This window comes from Pongo pygmaeus, chromosome 19 (genome assembly GCF_028885625.2).
Source record: "Pongo pygmaeus isolate AG05252 chromosome 19, NHGRI_mPonPyg2-v2.0_pri, whole genome shotgun sequence".
Classification (NCBI taxonomy): domain Eukaryota; kingdom Metazoa; phylum Chordata; class Mammalia; order Primates; family Hominidae; genus Pongo; species Pongo pygmaeus.
In genome coordinates, this window is record NC_072392.2 from 11803746 (window position 1) to 11821089 (window position 17344).

A 17344-nucleotide genomic window follows, 5' to 3' on the forward strand; every position below is an offset into this window, starting at 1 on the left:
AGAGAAAAGGAGACACTCCTAAAAGTCCTTCCCAGATGAGGGTACAAGGAATTCCCTGTCCAGGATGTCAGGGTTAAAGATCAAGCTTGGAGCATAAGTTTCCACATGGTGGATGAATGGGTCGGGTGAGGGGTGAGCAGTTGCCTCCAATCTTCAACACGAGATAATCTTTTCATTTCTTGCTCTTTGGTTTTAGCCCACAGTAAAGCAGTCGATTAGCAAATTCATGGCCTTTGTCCACACAAGTGTCAACCAAACATCTCAGTCTTATCTGAGCAATGAACAGCGCTACAACTATACAACTCCCAAGTCCTTTCTGGAGTTCATCAGACTTTACCAGAGCTTGTTGCACAGGCACAGAAAAGAGCTCAAGTGCAAGACAGAGCGGTTGGAGAATGGGCTGCTGAAGCTGCATAGCACCTCTGCCCAGGTGAGCAATGTCCCACTCCTTCCACCTGCAGGGGACTTGGAGGGAGCCGAAGCAGCCCTTTCCAGTGAACTGGAGGGATCACAATCAAGATGTGAAAAATATTTATGGTTTTCCAGAGACTCCCATGTCATCAGTATCTATTATGTTCTCATGTATTGCTTTCATCCCTTTGGCTTTTTTCTCTACATTGTAGGAGAGCTTTTCAAGTTTATCCTTATCCATAGTAACAGTATCCTTACCATCAGAAACAGGACCAAAAGTTCAGGCTGAGTTCCCCAGCAGAAGTGCATATCCCCCGCTCAGGTCTGATCCATCCGCTCTCATTGATGCTGGAATCCCCTGAAGCACCTCTTCCCTCTTCCTCTTGGCAATTTCTTCATTTTCCTCTCCAATTCACTTCCCTTCCATCCTCAAAACCAAAAGAAATGAATGGTGAAAGGAAATGGGGAATGGCTGCAGGGTTATACTATCTTTGTTTTGTCTTACTCTGTTATTTGTCAAAGAGCCATTGGAACCTCAATTTTTCAAAAATTCCTGTCTCATTTCATGCATCTCTAAGTAGTCATCTATCTCTATCTGAGTAGTTGGCCATGGAAAGAAGGCCCCTATCGGCCGGGCATGGTGGCTCACGCCTGTAATCCCAGCACTGTGGGAAGCTGAGGCGGGCGGATCACGAGGCCAGGAGATCGAGACCATCCAGGCCAACATGGTGAAACCCCATCTTTACTAAAAATACAAAAATTAGCTGGGCATGGTGGAGGGCTCCTGTAGTCCCAGCCACTTGGGAAGCTGAGGCAGGAAAATCACTTGAACCCAGGAGGCGGAGATTGCAGTGAGTCAAGATTGCACCACTGCCCTCCAGCCTGGGCGACAGAGTGAGACTCCATCTCAAAAAAAAAAAAAAAGAAAGAAAAAAAGAAAGAAAGCCCCTGTCATCCTGTCCTTGTTATGTTTTTCTGTTTAGTCCTCCAAATGGAACAGGTTTATTTCAGTCAATTTGCTCATCTTCCCTTGGGAGTTGGGGCCAACTCTTGCAGCTGCTTCGCCTCTGCTCATACCCATCAAATACTGCCCCCTTTCTATTTTCTCTTCTCCAGCAGCAGAGCCAGCCTCTCATTAAGGTGATGAAATTTCATGAATTTTCACAATTAAACTAAAATCGTGATCCACCTAATATTTGGACATCACGTGTTCCTGTAGTTATCTGAGCCTTTCATTTTGCCTTTGGAATTGTTCTATTGAACTTTCTCCTTTTGACTTGTCCTTTTGCCCCTCTTCAGTTTCTTGATTCAGAAGTATTAAATGTACCTAAAGGATTTAAGTTCATTTAGTGGGATGCAGTGAGCCCTCGCAATCTATACACATAGACTTTCTTCTGCTCAGGAAGTGGTCCTTCTGTGATATGGTTTCACTCATCAGATCTGGTCTGTCCTCTGGGAGCAATAGTCAGTTGGATGGGGTCCCCGTGTCCCGTATGTATTATGTTCTCCTGTGTTGCTTTCATCCCATTGGCTTTTTTCTCTACGTTGTAGGAGAGCTTTTCAAGTTTACCCTCACCAATACTAATTTAATAGTGTGTAATATTGCTTCTTCTTCTTAGGCTTGCAATGAAGACTTTAATTATGCCATTGAATTTTTAATTTCCTAACAACCCTTTCACATTTTGTCCTTTTCTTTTTTCAATGCATCCTATTACTATTTTATTTCGGCCTGTTTTTCTGCTACAGTTTCACATAAACTGTCCTACTGATAATGCCAAACAGGTTCGTCCATGTTTTTTCTAGGTCTCGTAATGGATCATTTTCAGTACTGTCTTCTCCTCCTCCTCCTCCTCCTCCTCCTTCTTCTTTTTCCATGCTATTCCATTCTTTGCTCTGTAGTTTTATATAGACCTTTTTTTTTCTTTATTTACCTTCAGGCAACATGAGATCAGTTCAAACTCAATGTTTGCCAACAAATGGCATGTGCAAATTATCTGTGATACCCGTCTTTCCCTTTGTATGATGATGAAAACCCCTTCTTAGGATTCCCGTTCAGGGCAGGGTAAGCTACACAGATCCCAGTCTAGGTCCTAGGAGTTTACCTTTGCTGTAGAAAGGTAACATCTTTTCTCCTGATCACTTTCTGTTTGTTTCAATCTCTGAATCTGTAGCAAACAGCATAGAATACAATCTCAGAATGCAGTACTACCAGATTTTTAAAAACATCTTCCACCTCCCCATTGTGCTTCCTCTCCTCACCGCCTACCATGCACTCACAACATTCTCCGCCAGCCCTGTTCTCCCTCCTATCTATTTATCCTCTGGGAATTGCTGGCCCATCTGTTTGAAGAATGGTTGCCAGGAAGTAAGGGATAGGAAAAATACTTTGATCCTCTCATGGAGCAGAACCCAGTATTCTATTTTGTACAGAGCCTGGGTCTTTGAGCAGAGACTGTAGAAAGCACAGTTTCTGTGTTACTGTTTTAGGTGATCTCTATTTAACAAGGAGATGCCTGGCTATACCATTAGGTGACTCCAGCTCTAGCTGCACATAGTGGAGAATCCTCCCAAGTCCTGATCTTGCCAGGAGCCAGCACAGGTTCTTGTCTTTGCCACACAAAAGAATTTGAAAGCAAGACCAAAGTGATAGTACGGAAGCTTTATGCACACACTCAAGAGAGGAATGCAGGCATACTAAAAAGAACAAGCCACGCCCAATGTGGTCAGAGCTCACATACTATATGGAAAAGCATAATGAAAGCACAAAATATTCTATAATGAAGGAAGAGGTTTTCTAGGAAATAGGCAGGCAATTCCCAGAATCAGGACTTTTCTTGACTAAATATGGTTAATCTGGAACTATCATGGTGTCAGGTGCATGATGGGAGTGGGGGGTTTCTCCATGGAAATTTTATGGTAATAGGGACATAATGAATCCAAGGATTGACAGCTGGTCAGGTTTTTGGCCATCTTGGATTTAACCAGTTTCAGCTGGTTTCTTCTTTGTTACATTCTTATCTGTGCCTAAAGAAGGATGTGTGCAATCTGTCTTTATTGTTAAGCCTGTTGTAACAGTTGCTTTCTACTGGGGGGTGGGTCCTTGTGCTAACCTGTTTGGCCTCGTTTGCATTGCTTTTAGTCACCTGCAAGTAATCAAGCCGATTCCCTGCTAACTGCCTGCCTCATTGGCATCAGATTCAGTATCGGAGACCACCACCAATGACCTTCTTAGGTTATATTCTCTGCTTCAGTGAATGATGCTTCTGCTATCCAATTCCCTAGGCCGGAAGCTGGGGGGGTAATTTTAGACTCTTCCTTTTCCTCAGTTCCCACATTTAAAAATTACTAAGTTCTGTATGTTTTCTTTGTCTTTTTTCTTGTTTTTTTTTTTTGGTTTTTTTTTTTGAGGCGGAGTCTCGCTCTGTCACACAGGCTGGAGTGCAGTGGCGTGATCTCGGCTCACTGCAAGCGCCGCCTCCCGGGTTCACGCCATTCTCCTGCCTCCCTCCCAAGTAGCTGGGACTACAGGTGCCTGCCACCATGCCCGGCTAATTTTTTTTTGTATGTTTAGTGGAGACGGGGTTTCACCGTGTTAGCCAAGATGGTCTTGATCTCCTGACCTCGTGATCCGCCCGCCTCGGCCTCCCAAAGTGCTGGGATTACAAGTGTGAGCCACCGCGCCCGGCCAGTTCTGTATGTTTTCTAAATATCTCTCAATTCTGTCCTCTTGTTGAGTCCCTACTTTCTTTCTTTTTTTTTTTTTTTTTTTTGAGACAGAGTCTTGGCTGTGTCACCCAGGCTGGAGTACAGTGGCGCAATCTTGGCTCACTGCAACCTCCACCTCCTGGGTTCAAGTGATTCTCCTGCCTCAGCCTCCTGAGTAGCTGGGACTACAGGCACCCGCCACCATGCCCAGCTAATTTTTGTATTTTTAGTAGAGATGGGGCCAGAATGGTCTCAATCTCTTAACCTCAAGTGATCCACCCGTCTCGGCCTCCCAAAGTGTTGGGATTACAGGCGTGAGCCACCATGCCCAGCCAAGTCCCTACTTTTAACATCTTGATTTAGACACTTCTTACCTGGATGATTTCAACAAACTGAACTCTCAATCCAGCATCACCCACTACCTGTTGCATCACCCACTATGTGAGGCCATTCTTGCATTGCTATAAAATACCCGAGGCTGGGTAATTTATAAAGAAAAGAGGTTTAATCGGCTCACAGTTCTGCTGGCTGTACAGGAAGCATTGCACTGGCATCTGCACGGCTTCTGGGAAAGCCTCAGGGAGCTTTTACTGATAGGGGAAGCCGAAGGAGGACCAAGCATCTCACATGGTGAGAATGAGAGTAAGACCAAGAGTTGGGGAGGAGGTGCCACACACCTTTAAATGACCACATCTCACAAGAACTCACTCACTCTCACAAGTGCAGTACCAAGGGGATGGTGCTAAACCATTCATGAGACATATACTTCTATGTTCCAGTCACCTCCCGCCAGGCCCCACCTCCAACATTTGACAATTTGACATGAAATTTCTCAGGGATGTATATTCAAACTATATTACCCACACAGGCCAAAGTCCTTGGGATCATCCTTGGTTCTTCTTTTTTTTTTTTTTTTTTTTCTTGAGATGGAGCTTCACTCTCTCACCCAGGCTGGTGTGCAATGGCACAATCTCGGCTCACCGCAACCTCCGCTTCCCAGGCTCAAGCGATTCTCCTGCCTCAGCCTCCCAAGTAGCTGGGATTACAGGCATGCGCTACCACACCTGGCTAATTTTTGTATTTTTAGTAGAGATGGGGTTTCATCATATTAGTCAGGTTGGTCTTGAACTCCTGATCTCAGGTGATCCACATCCTTGGTTCTTTTTACTCTCCTCTTACTCTCACACCCACACCCAAACCATGAGAAGATCACTATTGGCTCTGACTTCAAAATACACCCAGAATCCCACCACATCTCACTCCTTTCAAAGCACTACTGCTGAGTCACGGATATCTTTTACCTTCATAGCCACAAGACCCTTCTAACTAGTTTATTTGCTTCTACCCTTGCCCCTCTGTAGTCTATTCTCAGCTGAGCAGCCAGAGTGGTCAATTTAGAACATAAATCAGAGGCTGGGTGCGGTGGCTTACACCTGTAATCCCAGCACTTTGGGAGTCCGAGGTGGGTGGATCACCTGAGGTCAGGAGTTCAAGACCAACCTGGCCAACATGGTGAAACTTTGTCTCCACAAAAATATAAAAAATAGCCAGACATGGTGGCATGCACCTGTAATCCCAGCTACTCGGGAGGCTGAAGCAGGAGAATTGCTCGAACCTGGGAGGTGGAGGTTGCAGTGAGCTGAGATTGCACCATTGCACTCCAGCCTGGGCAATAAGAGTGAAACTCCCTCTCAAAAAAAAAAAAAAAATAGTGCCCGAACAGAGTGGGCACTCATTAAATATTTGTTGAATGAATAAATTACTGAATGAATAACATTCTGTTTCCCAGACTGTATGCTGGTAGCACACTAGACCAGCACTACCCTTGCATATTTCTGCATCCTTTTCTTCCTCAGTTCTACCACACTGTACCCTAGAGTCCAACAGGACTCTTGCAGTGCCCCCAAAACTCTACAACTGGTTCACATCTCTGTATCTTTACATGTACCCGCACCTTGTCATCACTTCCAAGACCTGAACAATTTGTTCCCCACTGCTACAGAAGCCCCAGAAGCCCTTTCTAAACTCCGAGCAGTTATGCATTCCCTTCTCTCTGGTGCCATCCTTGAATTATGTCTCCTCTCCTGAATATATCAAGCTATACTGCTATTAATCCTTCAAGGGCAGAGACCAGGATTCATTTTTCTTTTAGCATCAGGAACTGACACATGGCAAGCACTCTACAAATGGGTGAATAAATGGATAGGTGAATAGATGAAGGGTGGAGAGGCAAATTAACACTGAACAATCCTAACATCACCTGCGAGCTCAGAGTGGGGGTGGAGGATAATTCTCGGCAATACTGTGCACATGGTATTCATTCCATAAACACTTGGTAATGGTTATAATAATGATTCTTCTAGTAAAAATGGTATCAATGCTTCCTAAATCTGTAATAAACTCTTAATCTGCAGTTGTTCCTTTAGTATAAAAATACTGGAGTATACCATCAAAATAGTGGTATAAGGCTAAGGACTTGAGTTATTTTGTATTGGTATCCTACTGCTTGATTATGAGAGGTTTTGATGCTAGTAATCTGGCGGGAGGAGGCTAAATGAATGTTACAGCCTTAGCTCAGATAAAAGACAAATCTATTTAGCAATGATAATTGTGTTAGAAGTAGTAATGATAATTGTAATAATGACGAAAATTAACAATTATATTGTAAAGTTCACAAACTTATTTATTTACGTACTTATTTGCTTATTTATTTATTTATTTATTTTTGAGACTGAGTCTCACTCTGTCACCCAGGCTGGAGTGCAGTGGCCTGATCTGTCTCACCGCAACCTCTGCCTCCCAGGTTCAAACGATTCTCATGCCTCAGCCTCTGAAGTAGCTGGAACTATAGGCACGTGCCACCACACCCAGCTAATTTTTGTATTTTTAGTGGAGATGGGGTCTCGCCATGCCGGCCAGGCTGGTCTCAAACTCTTGGCCTCAGGAGATCCTCCCGCCTGGGCCTTCCAAAGTGCTGGGATTACAGGCATGAGCCACCACACCTGGTCAAAGTTCATAAACTTTAGACTTATAATTTCCTCCTTAGAGCTGATCATAAATGTAACTTTATTTTTCTATAGCTGAATTCAACATGGCTCTGGATCCATCTTATTCATTTAAGAGTAGAAAGCTCTTAATATTAATCTTGCATTGCATTGTGACATAGTCACAGCAAGTTAAAAACTTAGTCTTTGGAGGGTAGTCAGTTCAGAGTTAAAACTCTCCCACAGGCCTCTTTCCCTCTGGAGGGACTTTTCCTCCTTCTCCTCTCTGTGGTGGGCTTGGGTTTCCAAAGACAGCTGACAAAACATCCTGGTGGACTCCTCCAGTTCTCACTGGCTCTGGTGGCCAGTGTTGGTCCTACTGGATCTTTAGGTGGCATCTTCTGTTTCTGCGTCAATGTCAGCTGAAGTCTCACAGCTGGTGTCATTGCACCCTCTCTCTTGGCATAGCCAGGTCCTCCTTTCCTGAGTTAGATTTCACTTGTCCCTCGTTGGCACTGCTCACATGCCACTGTCCTCCCAGCACCTACATTTAACTCAGGTGTAGTCGTGAGGTTGTTGGATTGAAAAAATGTTTATAAAAGACCTCAAGGCCATTGCCAATTGCCTGCATATAGGACTTAATCCACACATCTGTCAATCTGGAAACTTAAATTCAGTTTATCTTGGGGTTTTCAAATAGTCTCAGGTCATCAAACTTACCTGAAGTTGACAGTTTCATAATTCATGATGATGTACTAGGATTCTTTTTGTTGTAACTGAAAAATTCTAACTCAAATTCATTTCGTGAGAAAAAACTAAAAATGAAAGGAAGGGAAGATGGGAAGGGACGGGAGGGAAATAGAGAGAGGAAAGAGAAAATCTTGAGATTACATGATGTCATTATCAAGACGTTTTTGATGGCAACCAGTGAAAATCCAACTGAAGTTGGTTTAGGCAAAACAACAAAATAAAATAAATGAATTCGTTCGTATAACTGAAAAGTCAAAGATAGGGCTTAATTTGAACAGGGCTGGAGCTAGAGACTTGCATGATATTCTGTACATCTTGGTATTCCCATAGCTGAAGAATCTCTGTGACTTGGATACTCTCGTTGGCCAAGGCAGGATCAAATGACAGCTGGAATAAACCCCACTGAAACTATAAGGATTTGGAAGGGAGAGTTCTCCAAAGGAAACTGAAACTAAGTTACCAGAATAAAGGTGAACATTTATTAGGCAGGCAAACATTACAGGCATAGGCAGGAGACATCTGTATCTAAAAGGAAAGCTTCCTTGAAATTCAAATTCATATCAGAAAGAGTTGGATGACTATATGGACACAGAGTAAGCAGGAAAATATCTCTAAGCTTCTGTTTTAGTCCAGTTTATGTTGCTATAAAGGAATACCTAAGGCTGGGCAATTTATAAAGAAAAGAGGTTTATTTGGCTCACAGTTCAGGCATACACAAAGCACGGCACCAATGTCTGCATCTGATGAAGGCCTCAAGCTGCTTCTTTTCATGGTGGAAGGGAAAGTGGAGCTGATGTGTGCACATATCACATGGCAAGAGAGGAGGCAAGAGAGAGAGAGGAGGGAGATGCCAGGCTTTTAAAAAATAACCAGCTCTCAAGGGAACTAATAAAGTGAGAACTCACTCACCCACCCCCACAGGAAGGGCATTTATCTCTTCATGATGGACCCGCCCCCGTGACACAAATATCTTCCACTTGTCCCCACCTCCAACATAGGGGATCAATTTTCAACATGAGGTTTGGAGGGTCAAATATCCAAACTATAATAGCCTCCAGCCCTCAGTGGAGTATTTATTGCTGCTGGTTGCCCTGGGCTTCTTCTCCTTCTCTGGCAACCAGTGATGCTATCCCATCTTTCCCCAAATCCTAGAGCTTCCTGAAGAAAGAAAGTTCTCCCCCACAGGCAATGTGGGGAAAACATTCCTTTTCAGTTCTTCCAATTCCTTCTCAGTTTTATGCCCAAGCTGACTGGAGCACTGCAGAAACATCATGACTGCTCTCTTTAGCATCATGTGCCTGGTTCTTAAAGAAGGGAGGGTCACCCACCACCACTGCATTGTCACCCCACTCAGTCAGCACCATTTACCACCATGGTCCCCATCACCCACCACCACTGTATTGTCACCCCACTCAGTCAGCACCATTTACTACCATGGTCCTGATTCAGGGGACCAGCAGGGCTGAGGAAAAGGGTCTCTTCTGTGTTTATGGCATGCTCCCTCTCAACCTTCCCATCCAAGTGTGGGTGTGTCTAAATAAGGAGACCTCCAAAGTGTAGCTGGGATGTTTTAAATAAGGGAGAAGAGAAAGATGTAAAGTAACCATTTCAACTTCCCGTTCTATTGCAGAAAAGCCATAAAATGGACCTGAGTTATGCCCCCTCTGAAGCTTGGTTGGGGGAGCCCTAATTCTGACTGATGGGACTCTCCTGTCACTCCATGTCATGGTTTAAGAGCTGTGAAGCTCCTATTCACAGTGCTCGTGGTTATTTACCTTGGGCCTGAGGTCATAAGCCATATCTGCAATCAACAAAACAACAACCAAAAAAAAAGCCACTTCAATTTTCTCAAATCTCCCAAGATTTAAAAAGGAACAAAAAGTTACTGGTGTGTTTGCTGACTGGAGTGATTATGCCGCTCAATCATTTTGATTTACAATTGCATCTTTGTCCCTGTAGAAATAACTCTCTGCAGCTGAACAACAGGAGATGGAAACGGATTAACCTTCCAACTTGTGAATATAAGACAAGTTCTAGGGAGCAGGCCTCCGTTTGAGGTTAACACAAAGTCTCCTGTTTCAATGAATACACAAAATTAAAGAGCATTCTCTTTTTTCCCTTTCCTTTTCTTTTCTTTTGATCTGCCATGAAAAGGGAATTAGCAGCAGTGTCTAAGCCTCAGTTTTATTTTTCCCTTTGTGCATTTTGCATCATAAAGCATTGGAATCTGTTTGACGTGTTCCAGGAGCTCTGAAGTAACCTTTGGTTGTTGTGTGAAATAGACTGCAGAAAAATGAGAGGCAAGAGGCCATTCTGGAATGTAAAGGTTATGGGCCGTATTGCAAATACAAATAGCTTCTTTACTTTCTAGAAATAAATAGGTCTGTGTCTTTCCTTTGCATCTGAAAAGGCCGTTACACTAGGCCAGTGACTCTCAAACTTAGATGGGCATCAGAGTCACCACTAAAACAGATTGCCACCCCCAGAATTTCTGATTCAGTACATCTGGATTAGGACTTGAGAGTTTGCGTTTCTAACAAGTGTCTAGGTGATGCTGATGCTGCTGGTCCAGGGATCACATCACTCTGCTGATCTGAAAGTAGATAGAAAACATCCTTCTCTCCCAGCTCATGAGCGGAATAGAAGTTTTCTCAGGTGCTGATATTCCCATCACTTTATTACTGCCTCCAGGTGACATATGACTTCAGAGGCTGGGCTGCATGGGAAACTCAGCTGGCCTGGGCCACTGGGATTCTTACTGTTCCACTTTAATCTGGCCATCTATTTCTAGTAAGGATTGTGTAAATAAATGAAGACCAATCACCTGAGAACAATCAAAGGTTATTTATTCAGAGCTTGCTCTAGCAAGAAAGTCAGCCACCATCACTTGTGCTTAGCCACTCAAAGGCAGGCAGAAAAGTGAAAAAACTTTATAGTAAAAAGAGGGAAGGCTTCCAGTGTACCCTGCGGTAGGTGGGCTCACTAGAAGTCCGATGTTCTATGTGATTGGTTAGGGGAGCATGTTTGGCTTTCTCTGGTTGGTCCACAGTTGGAAGCAGGGATAAAAATTAAGGAAGTTGTTTATTGTTAATCAGGTCCTGGCCATTTGGAGCCAATTGCTATAGGGGTTTTTGTTTGTCTTCCTGGAATATTACTAGAGATAGAAGTCCAACTTCCTACAAGTCTGACTTAGCAAGCTGGCTTCCCGGGCTGGTTATTGTAGAAAAGGGGTTGGTTCCTGAGCAGGTTGCTTCAGATTGTGGATCAGAGGTCAGTTTTTATATATGTTCTATCATTGTCCACTTGGACAGTCAGTCTTTCAGGATTCACAATAGACATTCCCTTTTTGTATCTTGTTAAATCTTTGGCACACTCCACACTGGCCACTTTTAATTAAATTATGACTGATCTTTATTAAGGGGCTACTATATGAAAAGTATTATGTTAAGTGCGTGAAGCTTTATAAGCAATAGCTACCAATGTCAGTGAGAAGCAGCCTAAGCTATTTTGGCTTCAAGGAGAAAGGTCAGGGCCGGGTGCGGTGGCTCACGCCTGTAATTTCAACACTTTGGGAGGCTGAGGCTGACAGATCACCTGAGATCAGGAATTCAAGACCAGCCTGACCAACATGGTGAAACCACATCTCTACTAAAAATACAAACATTAGCTGGGCTTGGTGGCACATGCCTGTAGTTCCAGCTACCTGGGAGGCTGAGACAGGAGAATCTCTTTAACCCAGGAGGCGGAAGTTGCAGTGAGCCGAGATCACGCCACTGCATTCCAGCCTGGGTGACAGAGTGAGACTCTGTCTCAAAAAAAAAAAAAAGAAGTAAAAAAGAAAGGTCAGGGCACATGTAATTTAGAATATTCAAGCACATTTACTATGGTGGAGAGAGGACATCCAGAGTTCCTGGGAAAGAAACCCAGGTCGGGGAGCCTGGTCCCATCTGAGAGCATAGCTTTGTACCTTTGTATCAGGAGCTGTCATCTATTCTGCTCCGCAGAGTTGGGTCCTCAGGTCATGCCCAACAGGCCAGTGACTAGTCCAGTGCCCACAGTCCCTCCAGTCATGACTCCTGATAAGTCCCGTGCTTCTCCAATGCAGGTGGATGATCTGAAAGCAAAGCTGGCCACCCAGGAAGTAGAGCTGAAACAGAAAAATGAAGATGCAGACAAACTGATTCAGGTGGTGGGTGTGGAGACTCACAAAGTGAGCAGAGAGAAAGCCATGGCAGATGAGGAGGAGCAGAAGGTGGCCCTCATCATGCTAGAGGTGAAACAGAAGCAGAAGGACTGTGAGGAGGACCTGGCAAAGGCTGAGCCAGCACTCACGGCAGCACAGGCAGCTCTCAACACCCTCAACAAGGTAGGAGGACTGTCTGCCATACCTGCTCATCCCTCAGGGGCTGGTAGACCCAGAGACCACCTTGGCATTCCCGACTGATGCAAGGACAATGTTGGGAGGGTTTAGGGTGGGCTCCAGCTGTCACTGATTTACTCTTTAAGCAAGCAAACATTTCTTAGGACTGTCTGTTCAGTTCTATGAGCTACCAATGAAATCCCAGAGATGGGAATCTTAGAACCAGCCAGAACGTGAAAAGTCAGCTGATCCAAACTCCTCACTTCATGTATGAGAAAACCAAGGCCCAGGGAGGAGGACAGACTAGGCCAGAGCCATAAACTTAAATATTAGAGCAGAGACTTGAATTTACATCTTCAAAATCCAATCCCAGGGATCTTCCTGCTCCAGTAACCCAGGACCATTTTGCCCTTTAGGTTCTGTGGGACACACGAACCCTTTAAGGTTTTTATGTTAAATGTTTAAGAAAAGAGAATAAAATATTATGTTAGCCTCAAAATATACTTTTTAATCTATAAAATCAAAATTGGTAAGTAATTAAGTGGCAACCACATAACTGTATGTCAACTAAATTAAACTCATAAATTTACTCTGGAAGGAAGGTGAGGAGGGCACAAGGCTTAGCCACTCTTTTCTTTTCTCATTTTTCACAATTAACTTTTTTTCCCACTTGGATAACCATGGTTGAGAGGCAAAGGTGGAAGGAAAAGAGGGGCAGTCAGACTCAAGTCATTATGAGTTGGCACCAGAGATGGACGGAAAGCTGCCCCCTTTTCTGTTGAGATGCTCACATATGTTTTTTGGAGAGCTTCTGCCGGTCACTGGGGACCTCACCCCTACAGATTGCTTTCTCTGCCTTCTCCCGAGAGTCTGGCAATTCCCTTTCGTCCTTCAAATGAAACACCTGGGCAAGTTCTAAAACAACCTATGGTGGCTGAGCCATGCAAATGGCTCACATCTGGTCCACTGGAGATTTCCACACCACCTTTCCCTGAACAAGCTCTAAGAGGCCCCCCATGCTGAATACTCTGCCCACATGTCTCGGAGCTAGCCCGAGTAGTGTATGCACTCTAGATTTCTGGGATGTAAGTTAGACCCCAGTCCCCTGTGCCAGTCAAACTGCAGGAGAAACATGTTAAGCTCACTGAGTAGTCTTTTTGACGTCCCTCCTTCCATATTTCATGTGAAAAGGGGTAGCTGCCCCACATCCTCCCTTGAAGGCACAGTGAATGGGATGCACCAGTAATCCTTATGGAAGTTTCCTCTTAATCTCTAACTTCCTGACTTTCTTATATCCTCAATTAGAGTAAAGGGTTGAAAAGTCGAAAAAGCTAATCTTCTGAAACCTTCTTGAATTCTGCATAGTCACCTCATACCTCACATTGGAATGTAGCATGTATTGCCAGGGCCTCAACTAGGCAGGCACATTGTAAAATCCTATTATATATGGTTATAATAAAATTATATTTAATGTGAGACATGAGTGCATTTTTGTATTTTTTATGATGCGGCATAAGGAAACCCTAAAAGTAAGGGTGTCCAAGGCCAGTAAAGTTCTTAAATGAGCCTCTACTGCAAAGAAAAACACAAGATTTCTCCATTAGGAATTTGTTATATCATTGGGTAGGCCAGGATCAGAGGTGTGACCCGGCTGTGCCACTGTTTCTGAGCCTGAAGCTTTCCTACAGCCAAACAGGCTTCTCTCTGGCCCCTCACAGCAACACTCTGCTCACCTGTAGGCCTTTAATTAGACTGTACCCACCCCCTTCCTCTTTTAGGGTCCCTCTCCTTTCATTCCGTCTAAATCTTACCCAAATTTCAAAATCAACCTTACATTCCAGATCCATGCCTTCTGTTTCTGATCTCCAGAACACAAAAGATAGAACCACTTTATTTACACACCTTCATGTCTTGTTCACTGATCATTCCTTGCCAAGAAGAAAACGTCTTTCATAAGTTCTTTTGACACAGGTTTTATATTTCCTAAGACGACTATAGTTCAAATACTGGTTGCACTACTTAGTAACTTCGTGGCTCTGGGAATAATTTTATCTTCTCTGAGCTTGCGTTTTCTCATCTGTGAAATGGAAGCAATGATAATACCATTCCCATTATGTTGTTACAAGGATTAAACGAGATTAGTGTATGAAAAGTAGCTAATAGATGATAGCTACACAGTAAATATTTGTTGTTGTTGGTAGTGGTGGTGGTGATGTTGTCATAACCAGAATTATCACTTCTGTTTCCACAAAACTGCAAACAAAATGAACATTTATAAATACTGTTGGTTAATTTGATTAATTGATAGATTGAAATAAATAATAGGTATTTAACTTGAGAAGTGATGGAATAGGATACGGAAAACCACGCTGGATTTGAAGTCTACACAACAGAAGTAAAATTCATTTTTAATGAGTACCTACTATGTGCCAGGTAATATGATAGATGCTGTCCTCGAACTAGTGTATAGCTTGGTACAAGTCACTGAAGTCCTTGATTCCTCAGTTTCTTTTCCCTAGTATTAGAGAGGGGAAAACAGGAATTAACAGCTTCTTTGTGTCACTTTACGCTCCCATCCAATCTATTAACAAACCACTTTCAAAATATATCCAAAATTCAAATACTTTGGATCCTCCCTACTGCTACCACTCAGGTCCAAGCCACCATCATCTCTGCCTTGGACTATGGCAATAGCCCCTAAGTTGCTCTGTCTGCTCCTACCCATAATCCAACACTGTCTTTGCCCATTACAGCAGTCTGAATAATCTCAGACAGGTGTTTGACCATGTCATCTCTGTGTTCAGAATCTTCCATGGTTTCCCATCACATTCAGAATAAAACCCAAAGATGTCACCATGGTCTAAAAGGCCCTCCATTATTTTGCCTGTGCCACTTCTTCTGCATCAGTTACTACTCTTCCTTTTGCCGTTCTACTCCACCCATGCCAACCTTCCTGCTGGGTCTCAAACGCTCCAAGCACAGTCCCACCCCGGGACCTTTGAACTAGTGCTTGCCTCTTCACGGAAGGTTCATCTTCCAAGTATCTCCATGGTTCCCCGCTCTTCTTTCAGGTGTTTGCCCAAAAGTCACCTCATCAGGAAGCAAATAATAAAGGCATTCATTAATTTCAGAAAAAAATTAAGATATACAAGAAAGAAAATTAATCCAAAGTGAACAATAGTTATAGTCATATTCATGTGCATACTGAATGTTAATTTAACTAAAAGTTTGATATAACCATAGTGGGGAGAGGGAAAGGAAGTCAGTAATGGTAACTAAATATTCACATTCTATAGTAGGAAGTCACTTGATAATGTCTTAAATGAAAAAGTAGCAGCATAAGCATGTTCTTTATCAATAAAGAGTAAAATCTTGAAGTAATGGTGGAAGAAATTGAAAGTGGTGACTTCTGGAGAGACAGAACTGGCATGAAATGGGCATGTGTTTTGTTCCCAACCTTGTAGCGGTATTACAGCTTGTAAACTATGTGCATGTGTTACTTTAGCAGAAATAAAAATTTAAAAATTTCAGTGACTTGAGATCACAGAAGAAGGCATAGCCAACTGCCTGGCCAGGTAGGAAATAGGGAAGAGAAACCCCATGAAGCAGATAGTGTAAAGATAAGTATTTTACTAGATGGAGAAGGTGGTAGAAAAGATCATCCCAGGAAGGAACAACCTCTGCGAAGACCCAGATGAATGAAGGGTGAGTATATCTGAGCTGTGGGTACAGAAGTAGGTGCCTTAGAAGGTGATGTGGCAGGGGAGACTCTAAAGGTGAGTTGAACAAGACAACTAACAGTCCATCCATCACCAAGAAGTTTAACAGTAGACCAGTTCACAATATACAGGTGGCAATGCATTACTGGGTTGCAACAGCACGTTTTTATGAAATGGAATGGTCCATGTACACCACCTGTAGTAAGGACGAATATTGCTCCACGAACCCAAGGACTCCTCGACTATCCTTAAATCCTTCTGCACTCACAGGACTCTGGTATTTAAGGGCCATTTCTCTGTTTTCTCATTATTTTCAAAGTTAACAATAAATCTTTAGCTAATACGTAAAGAATACCTATAAATCAGAGGTGGGTAGTAAGTCTCTGCACACTTTAAGTCTCCATTTTGGCAGTTTTGTTTTTATAGCTGAACTAAAATAAATCCAGTATATCTTTTTCTGCCTTCATTTAGAAATGGTTTATCTTGCAATGTCATGGCCTCCCTCCCACCCCCTCAAAGTTACTTGGAATGGTCTATTTAATTCCCATGCATTTTTTTACGGTGAACTTATTTCTTCTTATACAAATAATAGGTAACAGCATTTTTGTTGTTGAAAATAACTCAAGGGCCGGGCACGGTGGCTCATGCCTGTAATCCCAGCACTTTGGGAGGCCAAGGCTGGTGAATCATGAGGTCAGGAGATCGAGACCGTCCTGGCTAACACGGTGAAACCCCGTCTCTACTAAAAATACAAAAAATTAGCCGGGTGTGGTGGTGGGTGCCTGTAGTCCCAGCTACTCAGGAGGCTGAGGCAGGGGAATGGCGTGAACCCAGGAGGTGGAGCTTGCAGTGAGCCGAGATCGCGCCACTGCACTCCAGCCTGGGCGACAGAGCGAGACTCCATCTCAAAAAAAAAAAAGAAAAGAAAAGAAAAGAAAAGAACTCAAACGGTATAGAATATCTAGGGTCAACATAAAGTCACCCTTACTTTCCACTTCAGCCCCTGACCTCTCCTAGTGATGGCTCCTATAATAATTTGGAGTGTGTCTATTTCAGCAGTTTTTCTACACATTTATATTTGTATTAATGCACACATAAAACAAATCTTAAATACAAATGGAAATTACCAAATTACTTTCCCTTCTGTTTTACTGTATGTATTTAAGGTATGATGCTTTTGATATGCATATACATAGTAAAGTGATTGCAACAGTCAAGCAAATTAACATATTCACCACCTCACATAGTTATGTTTATGTATGTACGGTGAGAGCACCTAAAATCTGCTTTCTTAGCAAATTTCCCATATACAATAATATGTGTTGGTGAAAGTGTGAAGAAATGGGAATGCTTGTGCACTGTTGGTGAGGATGCAGATTGGTACAGCTGCTATGGAAAACAGTATACAAAGGCTT

The 17344-nt window shown here is 43.2% G+C and overlaps 1 protein-coding gene across 1 annotated transcript in view; it reads left to right on the forward strand.

Annotated features, from left to right (window-relative positions):
* Window positions 1-17344, forward strand: part of DNAH9 (dynein axonemal heavy chain 9) — a 379881-nt gene that overhangs the window by 236886 nt on the left and 125651 nt on the right. The window contains exons 48-49 of the mRNA XM_054456248.2: window positions 197-430; window positions 11956-12216. Of these exons, the coding sequence (XP_054312223.2) occupies window positions 197-430; window positions 11956-12216 (495 nt within the window). The remainder of the gene's footprint in view (window positions 1-196; window positions 431-11955; window positions 12217-17344) is intronic.